This window comes from Sorex fumeus, unplaced genomic scaffold (assembly GCF_029834395.1).
Source record: "Sorex fumeus unplaced genomic scaffold, SorFum_2.1 ptg000037l, whole genome shotgun sequence".
Classification (NCBI taxonomy): Eukaryota; Metazoa; Chordata; class Mammalia; order Eulipotyphla; family Soricidae; genus Sorex; species Sorex fumeus.
Genome location: NW_026606094.1, coordinates 52,787,287 through 52,809,186, shown reverse-complemented (window position 1 = coordinate 52,809,186; position 21,900 = coordinate 52,787,287). Strand labels below are relative to the sequence as shown.

The 21,900-nt window shown below is 36.2% G+C and overlaps 1 protein-coding gene across 2 annotated transcripts in view; it reads right to left on the bottom strand.

Annotated features, from left to right (window-relative positions):
* PHF14 (PHD finger protein 14) overlaps positions 1 to 21,900 on the bottom strand; it is a 167,474-nt gene that overhangs the window by 81,034 nt on the left and 64,540 nt on the right. For both annotated transcript variants that reach the window (XM_056118060.1, XM_056118061.1), the window contains exons 15-16: positions 10,138 to 10,188; positions 9,897 to 10,018 (exon numbers count right to left, since the gene is read on the bottom strand). In XM_056118060.1, coding sequence (XP_055974035.1) covers positions 9,897 to 10,018; positions 10,138 to 10,188 — 173 coding nt within the window. The remainder of the gene's footprint in view (positions 1 to 9,896; positions 10,019 to 10,137; positions 10,189 to 21,900) is intronic.

The following is a 21,900-nucleotide window of genomic DNA, read 5'->3' as shown; positions in this document are numbered from 1 at the left end:
ACAGCCGTAGGGCGTTTGCCTTTCACGCAGCCAACAGGGCCGACCCGAGTTCGATTCCTCCGCCCCTCTCGGAGAGCCCGGCAAGCTACCGAGAGTATCTCGCCCGCATGGCAGAGCCTGTCAAGCTCCCCGTGACGTATTCGATATGCCAAACACAGTAACAACAAAGTCTCCAATGGAGATGTTACTGGGCCTGCTCGAGCAAATCGACGAACAACGGGAGGGCCTACATAAAAAGAAAAATAAAATAAAATAAAAGCAAAGAATGTATATAACCATAGTACATACTGTACTAATTAGCTATTTGGATCCAGAGCAGAGTTCTCTGCAAGAAATTAAGATTTTAAAATAATTGTTTACTCAGTATAAAATATTTTGACAACACAACATTGGAGAAGAAAGCAACAGTTAAATGATTTTTAACAAAAAAATTCATCTATACCTAAACTTCATAAAATGCAGTTAAACCCCCTCCAGAGAACAGCTAGGTAAAAAAAAGAATTAATGGCATATCAAGAAATTCCAAATTAAATTTTCATTCCTGATGACTGACGTTTTTAAGAACTATGCTATAATCCTGTGGAAGAAGTGGCAGAGTAGTGATAAGCTGAATGCTATCTGATACTTTTTTTCATGAGAAAGTAAATATGAATAAGCAAATAATTCAAATGAGTTACTCTCACTTAACAGCCATATTTTCCAAGTACAAAAAACACCTGAGTACTAACTTTATATGGGACAACTTTACAACTTCTCCCTAACAGAAATCAGTCCTCTCAGAGTTAACAGGCATCGATCTTTCACAACCTTTATCAGGCTGTAGTCTTTCTTTCTACATGTGGCCCTATTCTATGAGTTGATTCTGTAGTCTTATGATATGGCCCCCTAATAAAAGGCCCTGTGGCCTTCTTGGAATATCTTTGGGGCAAATCCAACTGGGAAATACTGAGATGACTGAGTTTGATTTTAGATAACTGAGTCTACTTGTACTCTGTTTCCTTTTATAATTAATCAGAGATTAGTAATACAGATCCAAAGCAACTATATAAAAGGAGAACACTTTGTGTTACATGTAATAAGTATAATGCATATAATTGCTAAACAAAATTTTCTTGATTTACGACATGCTATTTATGATCAAGTGTTTCTAGGAAGAAAAGGAGGAATGCAGGAAAAAAATTGACTTTAACAAACATCAGTCTGAAGATAAAATAGAACTAAAGGATTTTGTAGATCACAGTTAACATACAATATAAAAGGGGAAAAGCCATGCTCCTAAAATATTTTATTTATTTTGAAAACAGAGATTCCTTTAATAGAATTCAGTGCTTGGTCACTCTTCCCCTACATTCCTATTCTAACTTTGGCTTCCTTTTAATGAAAAAAGGGAGTCAGCAAAACAAAATGCCACCATTAAATCATTTTGCAACATTTTGTGTCAAAAATGTAATGGGAAATGCACACATCAAGGGAAAGGTTACTGTTCTTCCAGAACGTCTTTTCCCTTGGTTCATGGCTCATCCTTCTATATAACTGTGCACGCACTACTGATGGTTTTCTCTCTTGGTTTAATGTGGCATTTGAAGGATTATGGCATTTTCAGGAAACCACAGTGCAGTGATTTTAGTGGTTATCTAGTTGAAAGTGATACTGTGATTTAGAATAACTGCTCTATTTACGTGCAATGGTAAAAGTCAGCTACCAAGTCATCCCATAATGTCAGCCTAATTTTTGATTGTGTGTTTTCTTAATAATACATGAGGTCAGCCTAGAAAGTGAGTACAGAATTAAAGGAAATTCTTTTTAAATGGAAGTCTTCTAGATATAAGTTCACTAAATTTAGTTTTAAATCCCATTAAAATGCATTGTAATGGAAAGAGCTAATTCAGAAAACATGCAAGCAACTCATTCCAGTTAAAGCACAATTTCTTCTTCAAAAAGTTTCCCCTAAGAGCATTAAAATTAAGAATTAAATATTCTTAAGAATTAAGGCTTTAAAATCCATGTCATAAATGTGAAATAATTAAAAACTATAAGGCAATAAGAAAACATTAACATAAATGTAAGAAATGCTAGAAATAACAAGATAGCAAGTCAACATATATTATCTTCAAAACATCTTAACTTTTTTTTCAGATTAAAGGAAAACACGTATTATATTCCATCTTTACTAATCTACATCTCAATTAATAAACAGCAAACAGTTGCTGACTTTTAGTTTGCATATCTTCTTTGGATATGAAATATAATTAAAACAAAAATTAGAAAAGCATCATGGGATAATTACACAATTAATATTTTTGGTGAGAGGGTTAATACTACAAATTACTCAGATTTCCTTATGATAGGATAATACCTTTAATTTCAAAGTTTCTTTCTCTTCTTCATTCTTATAGTATTATAAAACCATAGAATGTGAGAAAATAAACATTCAAATTGAATTAACACCATTAATCCTTCTAAGAATGATATAACTGGTCCCCACAGAAGTCATCTGCATTTTTCTAGTAAAAGAATGTCTTGTCTGCAAAATATTATCTAAAATTTCAGCCTCTCAAATTCAATCCCCTTCTTTCTCCTCTATTCTTACTGGTTACTTTGGGCTGGAGTGATAGCACAGCGGGTAGGGCGTTTGCCTTACAAGCGGCCAACATGGCCAACCCGAGTTCGATTCCTCCGCCCCTCTCGGAGAGCCCGGCAAGCTACCGAGAGTATTCAATATGCCAGACACAGTAACAACAAAGTCTCCAATGGAGACGTTACTGGGCCCGCTTGAGCAAATCGACGATCAACAGGAGGGCCTTTACCTTTACCTTTTACCTTACTTAAATTTTCAAGAGCAGTTTATTTTTTCATTTAAATTTTTAGTTTTTTGGGGGACCATACCCTTTAGTACTCAGGGTTTACTGTAGGCACTATGCTTAGAGATCACTCCTGGCAGGGTTGGGAGTGCAGTTGGGAGACGCTCTATGGTGCCAGGGATAAAACCCAGGTCAGCAGCATGTAAGACAAGTGGCCCATTTGCTATAATATCTCTCCGGTCACGGAGGTTCAGGCTTTTAGTATATTAAGATGAGATTTAAATATACTACTAGCACCTACAAAAAGAAATTACCTCTCAATAAGCAGAAATATTATTCCCCTTCTGTTTCTAATTAAATAATATCCACATAGTTCAATAACAGTAAGTAGAAAACTAGGGTTATATTAATTACCTGAACTACATTTAGAGAAAGAGTAAGACGATATGAGAGGGTTAATAAGGTTTGATAGATTTTCTAATTATAGAAAAGTGAAATTATTTCTTTCATATATAATGAAACTAAACACCATACAAGTATTTTAGAACGATCTCTTTTGGGGGGTGGGATGCATGGTGTGGGGGGGCACTCTGAAGTGCTGCAGCCAGGAATAGAGGATCAAATCCAAGGCTTTCACATGCAAAGAATCAATCCAGCCCTTTGAGCCACCTCCCTGACTATGCTCACATTTTAAAAATTAACAGATCATCCTAAAGTTATAGGATTCTGAGGTTATATTCTGAGATTTAAGTCTCAGCTTTATGGAGGCTGAAATATCAAATTGAAATAATTTTTATTTTATATAAAAATTCCCAGATAAGGAAATATTAAAATTTTACAAAGATTCTAAAAGTATAATATTATTTGCTAAGCTTACTAATGCTATTTGCTAAGCTTGCTATGTCCTGTGTCTATTATCCAGTATTTTTTTCACTAATTTAAATAAATTCCTCTCTCTATACTGGAGACGTTACTGGGCCCACTCGAGCAAATCGATGAATAACATCGATTTGTCCTCCTTTGTGGGAGGACAGTGCTACAGTGCTCTCTATACTAAGCATATTGGGGGATATATCTGATCTGTAGTTCAAATATAACTCACAAAATGCAAATATAGTAGCATAGTGTTGGCAAGCTTTTTGATTGATTTTTTTATGATGCATTTAGTACAAATACATATCTCTCTAAAATTTCGTAACATTGTGCCTATATATTCTGCAACTTTTTCAATCTGTAAGTAGAGTAACGATATGCTGTTCTTTAAGACGACAGAGGGATTATGGATGTATCTAATAAATAGATGGCATATACAATTATGAAAACTAACCATAAAAATATAAATACTGATTTTGACAAATACAAACGCCTACAAATATACATGGTTTCAAATATAAAGGTACCCAATTAAATATAAATACATTTTGTGTATATGTAACATATATACAATAATATTCAAATATTTAGATTTCATATATATAAAATTATCTGAAAAGTGTTCCATGTAAGAATAATATATATATTTCCTTAAAAACAAATATCCCAAAGCAGAACCTATAAAGCTCAGATATATTAGTAGAGTTATAATCCCCATTTGATATAAAGTATGAATTGATATTGATATTGACAGTTTAAAAAGTAAAAGCCATTAGTATATTATATAAGTCCTTTTAAACCTTTTAAAGAAAATATTCCTAAAATTATGGCACTAAAATCTCAAAGAACATCAAATATAAACTTAAAATAATAATTAAAATAAAACATCAGTTATGATCTTGAAAGAGATGTCATTATTCAAACACACAGCAAAGACAAGTTTTAGCCAACCTCAGTGTTAAGTATAAATTACTCTATGTGGGACCAAGAGCACTGATTCTGTGAATTCGTTCTACTGCTTTTTAATTCTTTAACTTTGGGAAAGCTATGAAGTTCTCTATGCCTCAGTTTCACCATCAATCCACCAGAGATGACAGAACAAAGAATTCTTATAAAATCAACTCTATCTTGTTCTTAATGCTTATATCATAAAAAAAGCATCAATCATAATTTAAAAAGCTACCAAACTGGACTTCAAATAGTATTAGTAACTTCTGCTCTTTAAATAACATCAGTAAAAAAACAGATGGGGTGGGAGACATAGTACAGTAGTTACGGTGCTTGCCTTGAATGTTGTCAATCTGGATTTTTAATCCCCAGTACCTCAATTTATGCCAAAAATCCATGTCGAGTAATCCCTGAGCACAGAGCCAGGAGTAAGTCCTAACACTGTTGGGTGTGGTCCCCAAATCAACAACTCAATAACATACAAACAACTCAATGAGGGCTATGGGGTGGTTGACACCCCAGCAGTGTTGGGGGGGGGGGGCTATTTCAGGCTCTGTGGCTTAGAGGCTATTCCCAGGGGAACATGTGCATTTTGGGGAGATGGCAGAGGTGTCTAACCAGGTCAGCCTCATGCAAGGCAATCACAATAATTCCTGTACTCTCTCCCTAGTCCAACCTAATTTTTTTTAAAGGGGGCAAAAGGAGTAGTTCACTAAGGAAGAGTCAGTAACATGTAAAATGGCTCAACACATTACACATCAGAGTAATACAAATTAAAACCACAGTGGGACACCCTCACTTACCTATTTCTGACACATCAAATAAAGCTAAAACATGACTTTCACATAAAATTTTGTAAGAAGCAAAATTAATGGAAAAAAAACCACACCATCACCTTTGAGAAAAAGGACTGAATGTGAAAGGGCACAGCTTTTTGACAGTGATCTCTATCTTAATAAAAATGGGATTTACGTGTCTGCTTTAGTGAAAATTCACCAATTTATTCACTTAACACTTGTACAGTTCACTGTGCAAGTTTTACACACACACACACACACACACACACACACAACCTATTGAATTAAGTAGATTAACTTTTCTTTGACAGAGGGGGGTGTGGGATGCTCTCCAACAGTGCTCAGGGGCCTGGAGGTGTGGATTAATAGTTAATGCTCAGCCCAGCAACGAGATGCTACTTGGCCTAGCAGGTTGCAGAGGAGCTACCATGGCCACTCCTAGCTACTTTAAGGCTGTATTTCTTAGTGTTTTCCAGATTAGGGTGAAGGTGGGGGCTTCTGACGGTTTCCTTCCTCTGCCCACATATTCTCATGCTGTGGCCTTGCCACTTACATGATTTTTTACCCGTGGCCCCCTTTAGAGTATTCTGGGGGCCCACAAAGCCCCCAGTAGAGATAACTGCTCTAAGGGACGTGTGGTGCCATGGCTCAAACTTGGATCTGATGCATGTGCTCGACCCCTTGGAGCTATCAGCCAGACCCCTAGGTTTACTATTCTCTTTGCAGTGATTTGGCAGTTACGAAGTTTTGGTACACCAATTCTGAATATTTTCTGTATTTCTACGTTTCATTAAATGGGTGAAATATCTTCCTATCTCTTTTAGAATTTGATCATTTTCCTATTTTTCCATGGCCAGTGGAACTAGTATAGTCTAATCATTTTAGAAAATGTATTTCAAGAAATTTAAGTTCTTATCCCCCATTCTTCAGAATTATACATAAAAAGGACATGCACATTTCTGAAAAGGGAAAAAAATATTTACTATTTAGCTGAACACAACTGATGAAATTCTTTAGAGCAAACATAAAGCTCCATTTGTGTTATTATATAATATTGCCGCTATACCCATTGCTAAATGGAACACAGTATGAGTTTAATCATAGTACAGAGTGGAAACCCAACACAGAGAAATACTACATTACCTGCCAAAGACCCGAGAAAAACTTAGATATAAACCAGAAGGGTACCTACTAGTACAGCTAACTAATAAACTGAATGTGATTTTCTAACTGTATAAAAACCATATACATATAGATTCACATATAAGCATATACAGATAATTGAAAAAAGAAGAATAAAGTTCTACTTAGCCTGAATTACATAGAGAAGTGTGGTTTCAAAATTAAAGCTGCTGAACAGCAGGGTCTAGTGAGCTATGTACAATACACGGCTTAAAAAAACTTGAGAAAATAAATAGCATATTCATAAAAGATTGTTAACTAAATTATGACCCGAAAACTTTCATTTTGAAGAGGAGCTAATGATGTATCTCCAAATAAGCATTGAAATATATCTTTAAAAAAAAACTGTTATAACTTAAAATTAAAGTTAAAAGAAAAGTATGTATGCACAACGTTTAAAGAAATAACTTAAAAAGGTGCAAGCTCTTAGGGGGTACTAGAAAATAATAATGGCAACAATAATAAAATTAAAAGGTTTCAGGTGAAATGATAGGCACTGATCTGTATAACTACCATTTAAAACACATGAAATTCTATATAAAAATCTTCTTTAAATCAAGATCAATTATGTTTAAACGGAATTTATTTATATGTGTTATTATTATTTTAACAGACTATATAATAAAAATAACTATTTTATAACTTCATAAAGTTATAACATTAGTACTCTATTCATTTTATATTCAAGGATATATGTGTGCGGGGTGTGTGTATGTGTGTGCATATATATGTATATGAATACATGTGTAAAGTAAAGTAAAGTAAAGGCCCTCCCGTTGATCATCGATTTGCTCGAGCGGGCCCAGTAACGTCTCCATTGGAGACTTTGTTGTTACTGTGTCTGGCATATCAAATACTCTCGGTAGCTTGCCGGGCTCTCCGAGAGGGGCGGAGGAATCGAACTCGGGTCGGCCATGTTGGCTGCATGGAAGGCAAACACCCTACCCGCTGTGCTATACATTGTATATTACTTTTCTAACTTCTTTAAGATTGGAGTTGGTGCAATAAAGCAGTGGGTAGGGTTCTTGCTTGCCCTGTACGTGACTGACCGAGGTTGAATCCCTGGCATCCTGTATGGCTCCCCAGGACTCACCAGGAGTGATTTCTGAGCACACAGTGAGGAGTAGAGCAATCTCTGAGTTACATGCCAGAATTAAGCTCAGAGCACTGCCAAGTGTAGCCCAAAAAACAAAAACTTTTTTTAAAACAAAAAAATTTGAAGGCAAAACTAAGAAGATTTTGTATATCAATTATTATACAAAATTAAAATACATATATACATATGTGTGTGTATCCATCTAGAGTAACAGAAGTATCTTTATCTTACAGAAGTCTTCTACAAATTTGCAGACACTAATCTGTTTATAATTCAAGCTGTGTATAGGAATGGAAATTTGTAACCAAAACAAATAAAGTAAATGACAGAAAATACCAGCAAGAGTAGAAGAAAGATGTTGCTTTTCTTTAGTACAACTGAAATATGATGTGTTGAAGATACTCTTGGCATACAGTGTTTTTAAAATAAAATGCTAGGTCCATTCTTTCAGTTACAGAGCCAAATAAATAAAACAATGACAAATACCTATCGGTGTGATGGCAAAAGAGTTCAAATTCTCTTCAAAAAACAAAAACAAAGAAAGAAAAGGGGAAAAAATGAGGATAAAATATATAAGTAAAAAAATAATTAAAAGGATATCAGATGTCTTAAAAAAAAATTGGGAGGGTAGAGAGATTTTTTTTTGTTATTTGGGGGCCAGGCAGTACTCAAGAGGTTACTCCTGGCTCTAAACACAGGAATTACAACCAGCAGTGCTCAGGGAACCATTTGGGATATGCAGGGATTAAACCCAGGTTGGCTGAGTGCAAGACAAATCTCCTTCCTATAATCATCAGTCCCTCTTAAGTTTTGTGAAACTATTATTTCAAATTAATCATAATCCACAACACCACCCTTAAACTCAAGGTCATCTTCTCTGGATCGACTTTTATGTTCATTATAAAAGATTGTTTTAACATTTTTTTTCCCTTCTGTTTACTGTGCGTGTGTTTTTTATGCACTCTATGTTATGTTTGGAGCTTCTGCTATTTTATGTAAATCCAAATTATACATATGTGGGATTATATACATGGGATTATGTGTGTATGATGATCAAAATTATTACGTGTTTATCTGATACTGTAACTAATTTTACCCTAAATTTAAATGTGTTAATTTTCAAAATCATTCATTCATTATCAATGTGAACTACTTCAAATAGCGTTGACACAATATTATAGACAACTTTGTTGAAGCAGCTTAGCAGCTATCGTTACCTTCCCTTTTAATTCTTCTGTGGTAGAATAAAACCTCAAAAATTTAAAATTGCTTGGCTTCATTTGAAATGCTAACAAATGCTAACCTCTTAATATTAGAAAAATAGCATATTTATTTTAAAATGCCACCGTTATTATGTTTTATACACTTATTCTTTTCGAAATATTTAATATCTAGTCCTCAATTAACAGGGTTCTGCCAAATAATAGTTAATAAAAAGTATCAGTACAGGTTCCCAATCAATATACTAAAAGATTTTTTGTGTCACTTTCCTCTGAAGAGTGATACCTCACTTAATCACCCTCCTCTCTGACCTAGAACTTCTTCATCTCAGCAAAAGGTAAAGGGTTAAAATTAGTCATCTCTGATGTTCAGGAAAGCCACTGTGCAACACCAGCTGAGATTCCTGATGAATAATATGTCTAACAGGGTGGGGGGGAAAGTATCAAAACAAAACAAAGAAACAAAGAAAACAACAACAACAACAAAATCTATCCAGGCCACCTTTTCACCTTTCTTTATATCATGAGAGAAGCATTTAACACATATTGATGTATAAAAAGGAAGTGTTGATGAAGCTCTAATCAATAAAACACGTCTTAGTACTAATAAGCTTTAGCTTTCATAATGCAACAAACTGTAATTTTTTCTTTTATTCAATAAGACACTAGTTTTAAACAAAGTGGATCAAGCTTTCAGGGTCCCTCTGCATAAAAAACTGCCAACTTCTTGTCAAGAGAAAATAAAAGGTCATCCTCAATACCCAAAGCATCACTCTTAATCATCTAACTCCATACATAACCATGTGTGGCAGGCTAGTAAATAGATGAAATCTGTTTTTGAAAAAGCAAGACAAGATTTTAAGATTTTAAGAAAGGTCTTACACAATGTGATTTCCCTCCTGCCCCCATAATATCTGTGATGAGAAAATGATGATGAAAATAGTCTCGCATATAGAGAAGGACACTGAATTTAACTTACCTGACCAGATTTTCATTGTCACCAGTTCCCTTGCAAGTTGCACACTCAGTTCGCAAATCTTCAGCTTTGGGTTTCTTTTGTAACACAGACTGCCTTTGTCTTCTCTCTCTGGGAACTCTTTCCTGTCATACAGAGAGAATAAAACAAAACAAAACAAAAAAATTAGGTATAATGAAAGCAGATAATTTTAAGCATAACTGTTCTAAGTTTAGACTGCAAAAAATGCTCAACTTAGTCCAACCTCATGTTTTTCTTCTTCAGGAATAAAGCTCCGTTTCCGTCCTCTGGTTCTCTAAAAATAAATAAATATATACATATGAATAAACAAAGATACCTAACATTTATTTTATTAAATTAATACATTATTAAATAAATTTCTGTTATTAGTGCTTAAACTAAGTTCTTAGAAATTATTTCTAATGCTTCCTTGATCTAATGCATTTTTAATAATTTGTATCAGAGAAAATAATAACCTAACAAATTAAACAGGTTTTACAATACTTTTAAATAACACAAGTACCAGATAGGAAAGTTCTCCAAATTGCTATGACGGATTTGTTTTATCAAAACTTAAAACATATGCAAGTATGACTTTCATGGTGCACTTAAATTTTCCATACTTCTTATATTTGACTTCTGCAGCAAAAATGCTAAATCTGGGTTTATGCTACATCTATTATAGCCCATGTGTATAAGTGTATTCATGTTGGTATAACAAAAAGAAATAATTTTTAACATCTGTGAAAAAGAACAAGGAAAAAGTCTCAAATGTACCAAAATACTAGTTAAGATGAAACTCATTGAAACATGGCATAAATTTTTTATTTTAAACTTAATTCAAGTTTACACTCTATATTCAGAATGTATTTTCCTGTCATTTAAAAGTCAATATCTAAGTACATAAAAGCAACAAATACAACAGGACTGCTGTAAAAAAAAGTTTTTAAAAGAATCTCTAGCATGGCCCTTGTTCAACTGGAATACCGGAGTGCCTGACCTCAACATGGAACCATCATGCCCACACCACCAGATACCGCTGGGGACAGCAAACAAACGCACACCAGTGTAGGCTTACAGCTAAGCCTACTTTCAAAGACTAGTACTCAGATTTGCCCTTCAAACTATCAATCACAGCATCCCCTAAGGTAAAATGCACGATCTGTCTCACGCTCACTATAATATTCTGAATTAGAATCTGTCTTTCAGCAAGTTCCTCAAGTATGTCATAACATAAGCATGAAAGTTTGATAACAGTGAAGAAGATTCTGCACATTTTAATGCCATTACTGCAATTAGTATGATTAGACATACTTCAATGTGATCCTATCACAGACGCATAAATTTCTCCATGCTGAAAACTCATTTTATATGACAACGCACACATTTATTAGTGTTATTTTAAAATAAATAAGTGTGCTTATATATGTATACATATACACATATATATTTATCTAAACATGCTGCTTTATATCAAGTGAACTTATTATCAAATATATCAATCTGATATATTCCTGTAGTAGCTCTAAATGGTTTTACATAGGCAATAATATTTTTAGCCAGCAAGAATTATAAGCAACATGAAACTATTACATTTTACAGATTTGAAAAAGCAGTCCAGAGAAATGATTTGATGATACACAGAATTGATAGCTATCAGTGATAAACCTTATATCAAGGTATCTCAGCTTTCAATGCAGTGATTTTTCTTATATGCCACACTTAAGGTCAATAATTTAATCCTAAATAGAAATGAGCTAAACTTTTATAACAAAGCAAGTACCATATATTTATCTGACAATCAAAATATATTACTACACCATGATAAAGGAAGTGCTTTGAAGAAAAAGTGACAATTACACGCACGAGATAGAAGAACCACATGACACTGCATTCTATCCAATCTGGTATCCTATAAAGCACAATGATTAGCACAACCCATTACTGAAGTAACACAATACTTAGATTTCCGAAGAGTGGACAGGGGGCGGGGGGCAGAGAGGAATGAGAATTTCTTAGTCCAAATATAACTCTTGACAATATCAAGTTATACAGTCAAGAAAATGTTTAAGATTGTAGATTTCTTTTGATGTAATTATGACAACTCACGAATATGACCAAATAGATGAACATCTTAAACACAGTAACCGTGAATGAAACAAAAGCATAAGGAGAGCTTAAAGAGAAGAAGAAATGATACAAATTTTTTAAAAGGGAGAAAAATATCTTTGTTTAGTTCTCCTAAGAATTTCAATTACCAAGCATTTACCCCATCTAATAACTTGATATTTCATAATATACACTAAGGATGACACCATTTTAAGGATAAAAAAGAATAAAAAGCAGAGTAAAAACAGCACATGTATGATTTTTTTGAAATGTTATTTAAGATCTATGTGCTTTACAACTTAACTTATCTACAAGTTCTAAATCATTAACTGAGAAATAAATTGTGCTTCAATCTGCAATTGTTTTTTGAATTCTAAAAGTTTGAAATTCCTGCCAACAGATGACAGGATTCTATTTAATTTTTTTTATTTGTAATTTTTTGGGATTTTGGGTCAGACCCGGCAATGAGCTCAGAGGCTACTACTGGCTGTACACTCAGAAATCACACCTGGTACTCAAGGGACCATATACAATGCCAGAGATCACATCCAGATAGGCCATGTATAAGGCAAGCACTTGAACAGTTGTACTGATGTCTCTGTCTCTGTTGTGTTACTTTTAAAAAAAATTTATTTGCCAAAAGTACTATGACAATTTGAAATGCCTCAATGACACGCTTTTTCATTTTTCTATAGTAAGTATATTTTCTGAAAACAAAAGATAATATTAAGACATAATATGATATAGTGTTAGGGACAATATATACACATATATTGTCTATATATGAGTCTCCTGCCCCCATGCCTGGCTGCCTCACCTCCCTTGGAGGAGGACGGGTTGAGTTTCCCTCTTCGCCCCGAGCAGAGCCCCGACAGCTGAAGACCTCCGGGACCCAGCCAAAGTCATGCTGAGACAACTCTCCACACACATGGACGAGGAACCGGCAGAGGAACCCAGGTGTGCAGGATCCGGGGCTGAGATCTCCAAGCCTGCTCAGTTCAGTTCACCCAGCTCCCCCACCGTCCAGTAGCTAGAGAGTTACACACACCAACTGCCGTGTAACCTCATCAATAGCCATCCAGAGACTATAAAATCAAGCTCCCGGAAGCGCGCAGGTCATTTGCGGCCACGCAACCTCTTATTCTCTAGTTCTCACTCTCAGAGAACCCGGCAGGCTACTGAGTGTATCATATCTGCCTGTATGCCCAACTAGGAACACCTGTAAAGGTGATTAGAGACTTCCCCAAAAGCCTCCATCTGTCTCGGAGAGCCCAGCAAGCTACCGAGAGTATCCCGCCCGCACGGCAGAGCCTGACAAGCTACCCATGGCGTACTCGATATGTCAAAAACAGTAACAATGAATGGTCCTCATTCCCCTGACCCTGAAGGAGCCCCCAACTGGTCACTGGGCTATACTTGCACATGACAGAGACAAACAGAGACGTTACTGGGCCCGCTCGAGTGAATTGAAGAACAGCAGGGTGATAGTGATAGTGATAATATAAAAATATACATGCCAATTTATAGTTACACATAAGTAAAGTAAAGTAAAGTAAAGTAAAGGCCCTCCCGTTGATCATCGATTTGCTCGAGCGGGCCCAGTAACGTCTCCATTGGAGACTTTGTTGTTACTGTGTCTGGCATATCGAATATTCTCGGTAGCTTGCCGGGCTCTCCGAGAGGGGCGGAGGAATCGAACTCGGGTCGGCCATGTTGGCTGCGTGCAAGGCAGACGCCCTACCCGCTGTGCTATCGCTCCAGCCCTGTGCTATCGCTCCAGCCCGGTATATAAAAATAATATTTCTACATTTTATACTTAACATTTTAGAAATTTTTTTGGTTTTGGCCACACCCAGCAATACTCAGTGATTACTCCTAACTTTGTGCTCAGGGATCCCTCCTAGTGATACTCAGGGACCTTCTGGGGTGCTAGTGATTGAAATCTGGCCACATTCAAGGTGGCCTTACAAGTATTATCTCTAGGAAACAACATTTCAAACAACATTTCAGATTTTCAAATTTTAAAACTTTATCTCTATCCTTGTTAAACAATACACTACATTGTTTATGTGAAAAATTAATTTAAAACGCTATTTTAGGGATAGTTAAATTAAGTTATTTAAATAATTCTTAAAAACTGATACTTGGAAGACTTATACTTTGGTCTAACATGCTAAGTGTAAAACAGATTTAACCATGTATTTAAATCCATTACTAAAATAATTATCAATAAAGGAGTCATTTTGAAAAATTATGTTTTCAATCAAAGTATTCTGACTTCATTGCATTTGTTTTTCAAAAAGAAGAGATATATAAAACAAAATAAAAATGTATGAGACAGGAAGAAAGATCTGGCAACTTCAAAGAGAGCAGAAAATGATGAATGTGTTTTAAAAAAAGAAAAACTATGGAAAGATAGGTACAACAAATCCTTTGGTATTTGTATAAAAGATGAAAAGTCACTAGATGACAGTGGTAAAGAAAATGAGAAGAAAATCTGAAAGCTTTCAAGTTACATTAAAGTTATTAGAAAGTATGCCCCAAACTACAAACATCATTTTAAAGTAACTTCAAAAGGGACACAGATAAGCTAATTTATCTTTTCTTCAAAAGCAATTTCCTTGCCTAAAAGCAAGTAAAAAGTTTCTACATAGAAAGTGCAGGAAAAAAAGTCTAAGTAACAAGGTACTTAAACAGAAGTATCACTAGCCACCTTTACAATTCTGTAGTTTCACAAGTGAAATATGATAAATATATAAGTATAAGGGGACCAATTCACTCACTAATGAGGGTCTAGTTTCTTTATTCCCAAAGTGAACAGGATACGGATGAAGACTGAGCTGAAGGCAGAAATAATTCATTTGTGAAATACTAAGTACCTACAACAAACTAACTGTAGTAGGAAGCGGATAAACACTGGTGAACAGGACAGCTCCTATTCACTGTGAGTCTGCAGATAACAAGTGGTTAGATGAATAATTATCTATGTAATATAGTAATACAATTAAGATGAATCATACAAATAAAGTCACATATTGTTTCCATCCCTCAAAATCTCAACTACAGCATCAGGGAGATGGTTCAAACCGCTAGAGCACATGCTTTAAAGGCAGGAGTCCCAGGTCCACAGGGTGCCCCACTGGAAGTAACCCCTGAGCACAGAGCAAGATACAGCTCCCCCTCCCCAGCACTACCAGCTATGGTCCAAAAACCAAAACCAAAAATCTCAATTCCAATCAAAAGTGTTCTTAAATATAAGAGTCTTATTTTAGGACCCATAGTTGATATTCACTTTTCAATTTACTTTAAAGAGAGCTACAGAGAAAATAAAATGTTTATATATATATATATATATATATATATAATTTTCAAAGCAATAGATATAAGTGTGAGACTGGCACTGGCAATCCTCAATTTTGGAGAAAAAAGTTCAAACTAGTGAGGAGGAGCAGGAAAGAATCTAGGATGATAGTTAAAGCAGGCTGTATCTTCTGTCTGTCCCCCTTTCATTTCTATCACTCCTTTCATGTGATACCTATCTCTCTAGACTTCTCTCTTTAAATACACTGCTTTGAGGACTGATGCTATCACCACAGTGCTCAGGGGGTATAGAACATGCCTTCACTCTGGTGTTCTATTCAGCATCTAATGTTCAGTGTTTCACATTATTAGTGGTCCAATTGATATATGTGACACAAAATTAACCAGCTCATGGTTCAAGACTAGGGTAGGAGAAAAAAGAATCTAAATTCTCAATGAGTCAATTCTGACTAACATAGAGAATTACTCAACTTAAGAAAAAATATAATCAAAGTACTCACACAAATGACTAGGGCTGGTCAGAAAGAGAGGGATAGACATAAAAAGATTGCATTCATCTGGGGGACATAAAGTAACAAAATAGGAGATTAATACCCAAGAAAAGCCGAGATCAGTACCAGGAGGATTACTCCATGGCTTAGAGGCCAGCCGGGCATTCTAGGGGAAAGGGCAGCTCAGATAGAGAAGGGAGCACCAAATAAAGGGTGTTTGTAGAATCCTCCCAGGAGGGGAGATGCATGTTGAAAGAAGACTGTGGACTGAACATGATTGCCACTCAATGCCTCCTTTGCAGACCACAACACCCAAAAGGAGAGAGAGAACAAGGGGGAATGCCCTGCCACAGAGGCAGGCTGGGATGGGGGGAATGGGCGTGGGAGGGATACTGGGATCCATGGTGGTGGAAAACGGGCACTGGTGGAGGGATGGGTATTTGATCATTGTATAATCGAAACCCAAGCACAAAAATGTGTAAATCTACAACTGTACCTCATGGTGTTTCACTAATAAAAATTAAAAAAAAAAAAGACTAAGGCTGGAGAGATAGAACAGAGTTTCCATACAGTTGACCCCAGATTGATCCCCAGCATCATGGCCCTTAGATCATCATTGGAGTGGTCTAGGAAATGCACAGGGGCTGGCAATGAATGGCTATATTGCCAGGTGGGGCCCCAACGTGTCCTGAGGACCACTGAGAGTCCCCTACTTAAAAAAAAAAATGAATAGGCAACTGACCATAATTTCAACAACTTTTAAAAAGGTAGGACTCAAATTTATATTTCTGTATACTATAACTGAAAGTTTATCTTAAAGTAAGATAAAGGTTCTCATTTCATATTTTAATATCATTTCTCTGGATCCAGAGACTATAAAACAAAGTTCCCAGAAGCAAGTGGCCACAAATCGGCCACAAGACCTCTTAAGAGTCTAGCCCACTCCATAGCTTAGTGGCCAGTCGGGCATTCTAGAGGAAAGGGCAGCTCAGATAGAGAAGGGGACACCAAATAAAGGGTGTTTGGAGGATCCTCCCAGGAGGGGAGATGCATGTCGAAAGTGGACTATGGACTGAACATGTTTGCCACTCAATGCCTCTTTTGCAGACCACAACACCCAAAAGGAGAGAGAGAACACAGGGGATTGCCCTGCCACAGAGGCAGGGCGGGATGGGGGGATGGGGGTGGGGGGACATTATCCATGGTGGTGGAAAATGACACTGGTGGAGGGATGGGTATCTGATCATTGTATAATCAAACCCAAGAACAAAAAATTGTAAATCTACAACTGTACCTCATGGTGTTTCACTAATAAAAAAAAATTAAAAAAAAAAAGAGTCTAGCCCACTGATGTACCTAAAGCAGCACACACGTGTTTGGTTTTAACATACTTGCTTGTATTCTCTTATATACATTCTCTGTCCCTCTCGGAGAGCCCAGCAAGCTACCGAGAGTATCCATCCTGCATGGCAGAGTCTGGCAAGTTCCCTTTGGCATATTTGATGTGCCAAAAACAGTAACAATAATGGGCCTCATTCCCCTGACCCTGAAAGAGCTTCCAATATGGCACTACTGGGAAGGACGAGTAAGGAGTGGCTGCTAAAATCTGAGGGCTGGGATGAATGGAGACGTTATTGGCACCCGCTCCAGCAAATCGATGAACAATGGAATGACAGTGGTACAGTGATACAGTGAATATTACTTCATCAAACCCAGGATCACACAAATGCATGGTAAGTGCTCTACCACTGAACTACATCCCTGGGCCAAATAGGTAATCAAATTAGAGTCAAACAGGACAAATTTAAATAAAGACGTACATAAACAGTGTACTGACTCTTCTAATCTCTGAGGACAAGTTTACCCAAGAAAAAAAACACAATTTGCGAAGTGCTGTGAATAAATATAAAATTAGCTAAATCAAAGTGGATAAAATAATTACGGAATTAGAAATGCTGTAAAAATAAGTCTCATGCCTTAAATTTTATAAAATTACAAAATGAATTACTGATGTTAGGCAGTGAATGTATATCATCACTGGTTAAAAGAGAGCAACAGCTACCCACAAGGTCAGTAAGATTACAAAGTTGTGTTAACTTAATGCCAAAGACAACTTAGTGTAAGGAAAGATAATATCTGAAATGAGCAAATAGGAAATATTATAATAAAGATTAAAGCCACACAACATAAAATTCAAGAAAAAAATTTAACACAATAATATAGAAATCAAATGAAAACAATAAAGAATTTTATGTTCAACGGTGGGCTAAGTACATAAATAAATTAACTTCCCTCTCAAAAAAGACTTTCTTACAGCTGAAGAAAAGCAATTCTCCTAGTATAATAGAAGTTGAATTATATTATGATAAATGAGATTTCAGTCCCTAAAACCTAAGATTTCCATTTCTACAATAAAATAATGTGCTAAAAATTATCCCCAACTATTACTACAGGCTATGCGTGTAGCACCGCCTCTTCCACGAACATATAGTTAGACATATGAAAATACTATTTTATAAAGTAATTTAGTATTACACATTGAATGTATGGAGCCAACAGCAAAAATTCATCCACTAAAACAGAGATTATATCAAAGCTGACTTCTGAGATACTGACAACGAATAAATTATAGATATTCTGACGGGACAATTACTTAAGGTTATGAGAAAAAAATGGCTTTGCCAAAGTATTCGATGAGAAAAATTCTATATTCAGTGGTATTGCCATAAAAATACATAATTTAAGATTCTTTACTTACCCCGTGTCGTCCTTCCAATGAAAAAGGGGAGAAGGAAAAGAAAGATGGGAGAAGAAAGGCAGAGGGGCAGAAAAAAGAGAGAGTGAAGAGAGAGAAAGAGGAGGGAGAAGAAAGGGAGAGAGAGAGGGAGAAAGAGAGGTTAGGAAAAAGAAAAAAGAATAGAAATAAAAGGGAGCTATATTATTGAGAGGGAGATTAATGGGACATAATAAAGACAGAAGAAAGAACGTGGGGAGAGAAAAGAAGGTGAGGGAAAAAAAACCCCTGAGACTTACTGAAATATATGGCAAACACTGTGAGGACTCACTTGTCTTTCGCATGCTATGAAAGGAATTAGCCCTCTCAGTATTTTAAATATTGCTGAGTCTGCAAAAAATACAGGTTCACCTTCCCTGAATAATTAAGGTTATTCATTTGCTATTTTACAACTCTTCAAGTTGCTGTCTGTTTTCATTCTATTGGTGATTCATTTTAACTATTCAACCAAGAACTTAATTGCATGCCTTGTACAATGCTAGAAGAAAATGGATGAAAAAGGTAATACTGTAGTCCTGGAGGAGGAAAGAGAAAGGAACAAGAGATGAGGTCTGCAAGCATTATTTTTAGGGCAGCTGACCCAGGTTTGATTTCTCCGTCCCTCTCAGAGAGCCCAGCAAGCTACCCTGAGTGTCCCGCCCGCACAGCAGAGCCTGGCAAGCTCCCCGTGGCGTATTCGATATGCCAAAACCAGTAACAATAAGTCTCACTTCATGTTCCTGGAGTGAGCAGAAGCCATAGGGCTACACTAGCATGCAACAGGGATGAATGGATATGTTACTGGTGCCACTCGCGCAAATCAATAAGCAATGGGACAACGGTGCTACAGTGCTACCGTGTACCAAGTATTAGGTACGTCTCTAGATTATGCATGGTCGAACGGGCATATACCATCAGCACTACTACCACCTCATATAAGCCTCTGAAATCTTAAAATTTCCCACAGTGGCCCTGACTATCTGGGTCTAAGTGCAGTGACAACAGTTTTGAAACAAGTAAGTGGAGGGCACTGTTCAGGATATCATGGGAATACTTGTTTCAAATGTTTGTTTTTTTCAAATTGCAGCTTTGTGGATCTTTCCATTAGCTCTCACTCACAGTCTATGCAGGCTCTCCACTAAACTCTAAATTAACCATCTGGAACAGGGGTGTAGTATAAACCTGGTTCAGAGGTAGAGCACTTGCCTTGCATGTGTGTGATTCTGGGTTTGATGACATAATATTAAAATATAAAACGAGAAACTTTATGTTTGTATACGAGGGGAATTTTCTGAAAATACTATGCTTTCATTCTTAGAAAAGACTTATTTTTTATGAATATCTCTTTAATACAATAACTTTTTCTTGTTAACTTCTCTGATTAACTATTTTTAACTATAATAGGTAGAAAAAATATAAGAGAAGACAGTAATAGAGGAACTACCAACCTGTCCTGAAAATGTATCTTACTGAATCTACTCAAAATAGATCTCAAAATATGTATGTTCATTTTAAATTTCTAGAAATCTCTATTGAAAATCAGAGTTGAATAAAATGAAATATTTCTAATATTCAAATAACAAAAAAGAATAGTTCTATTCCTGTTGCAGTCTCTGGCCATCGTAAAAGGAAACTGCACATCAGTTGAAAAAAGTGTAATAACTGCTTTATTTGGTAAAAAGTAAGTATTAGAACAACGATTGGAATCTATGGGCCCACTCAAAACTGATTAAAGTCAACAAATAAAACACATTCATTGCCTAATCACCAAAGAATAGATGTAAATTGTTATAAATATTTGGAATGGCTAGTTAGAAAAATATATATATGAAAGAAAATCAACATATGCTTCTCTACATTCAGACTCTTTATGGAAGTAATATTCTCTTGAATTTTTGTTTGTTTTAGGCCATACCTGAGTGCTCAGGGCTTACTTCTGACTCTGCCCCGGGATCATTCCTAGCAGGGCTCAGGGATAAAATAAAGGAGAACAATGAAGAATGACAAAATATATATTTTCAGGTGGCTCATATACACATGTCATTGATGTAATTACAGAGCTGCTGCTATTAATTCGTTTTGTTTTGATTTGAGGCCACACCCAGCAGTACTCAAAGCTTATTCCTGGCTTTGCACTCAGGGATCGGTACTGGAAGGATCTCAGGAATTTTTTGCACTGCCTGGGATCAAAGCTGGGTCATCATTCCAGCCAAGCAGCTTCTAATTCTATATTTAAACAAACAGCCATGGTGTCTGATTCATGTAATTTTTTTAAAAAATGTTTTTTAATGAACCACCATGAGATACAGTTACAGACTTACAAACTTTTGTAATTACATTTCAGTAAGACAATGAGTGAGTACCCCTTTCTCCACCAGTGCCCATTCTCCACAACCAATGTTCCCATATCCCTCCCGCCACCCCCACCCCTTCCTACCCCCTGCCTCTATGGCAGGCACATTCCCTTTTACTCTCTCTCTTCCTTCTGGTATTATGGTTTGCAATACAGATACTAAGTGTTCATCATGTTTGGTCCACAGTCTACTGTCAGCACACATTTCCCATCTCAAGTGAGCCCTCCACGCATCATTTATTTAATGGTCCCTTCTCTATCCCAGCTGCCTTTTCCCCCAGCATGATACATGTAATCTATGACCTCTAGAACAGCGTCAGTTGGAGGACATATGACCCCTTTTAGGCCCACAGGAAATTCCAAAGTGGCCACAAGTGAATAGCATGCAAGTAGAAGGCAGTGGCAAAATATTAGGAGGCAAAACAGGAGGGGCCCAAGGGAGGAACATAGCTGGAAAGGAGGCTACAAAAGGGTTAAGAAATGCTATTCTAGAACCCCATTTCCAAAGCTAGATGCACACTAATCTATGTCACAGTGTGTTGTATGTGTTTGTGTGTCGGGGGGGGGGGAGTATCTTTTTTTCTTTTTTAAACAGCAGCTCTTTGATTAAAAAAAACACAAACAAACTGGATGAAGTATAGATATGCAGCAGGTTGGAGGGGACTGTACAGAGGGTAGGGAGCTGGACTTGTGACTCACCCGCGCTCAATCCCAGTGCACAGAGCCAGAAATAAGCCCTGAGCACAGTCACTTGTGGCCCAAAAAACAAAATAGAACAAATGAATGAGAAAACAATCATTTTTTTCTGAACAGCAGCATTTACCAGAGCTTAAATATATATTCAATTTCTCAAATGAGAAAATAATCATACCACAATTACTAAAATTACTGACCCTGGAAACTTTCTTATTTATTGGTCAATATCTGTAAGAAACCCACAATTTTTTATTTAACAAAAAG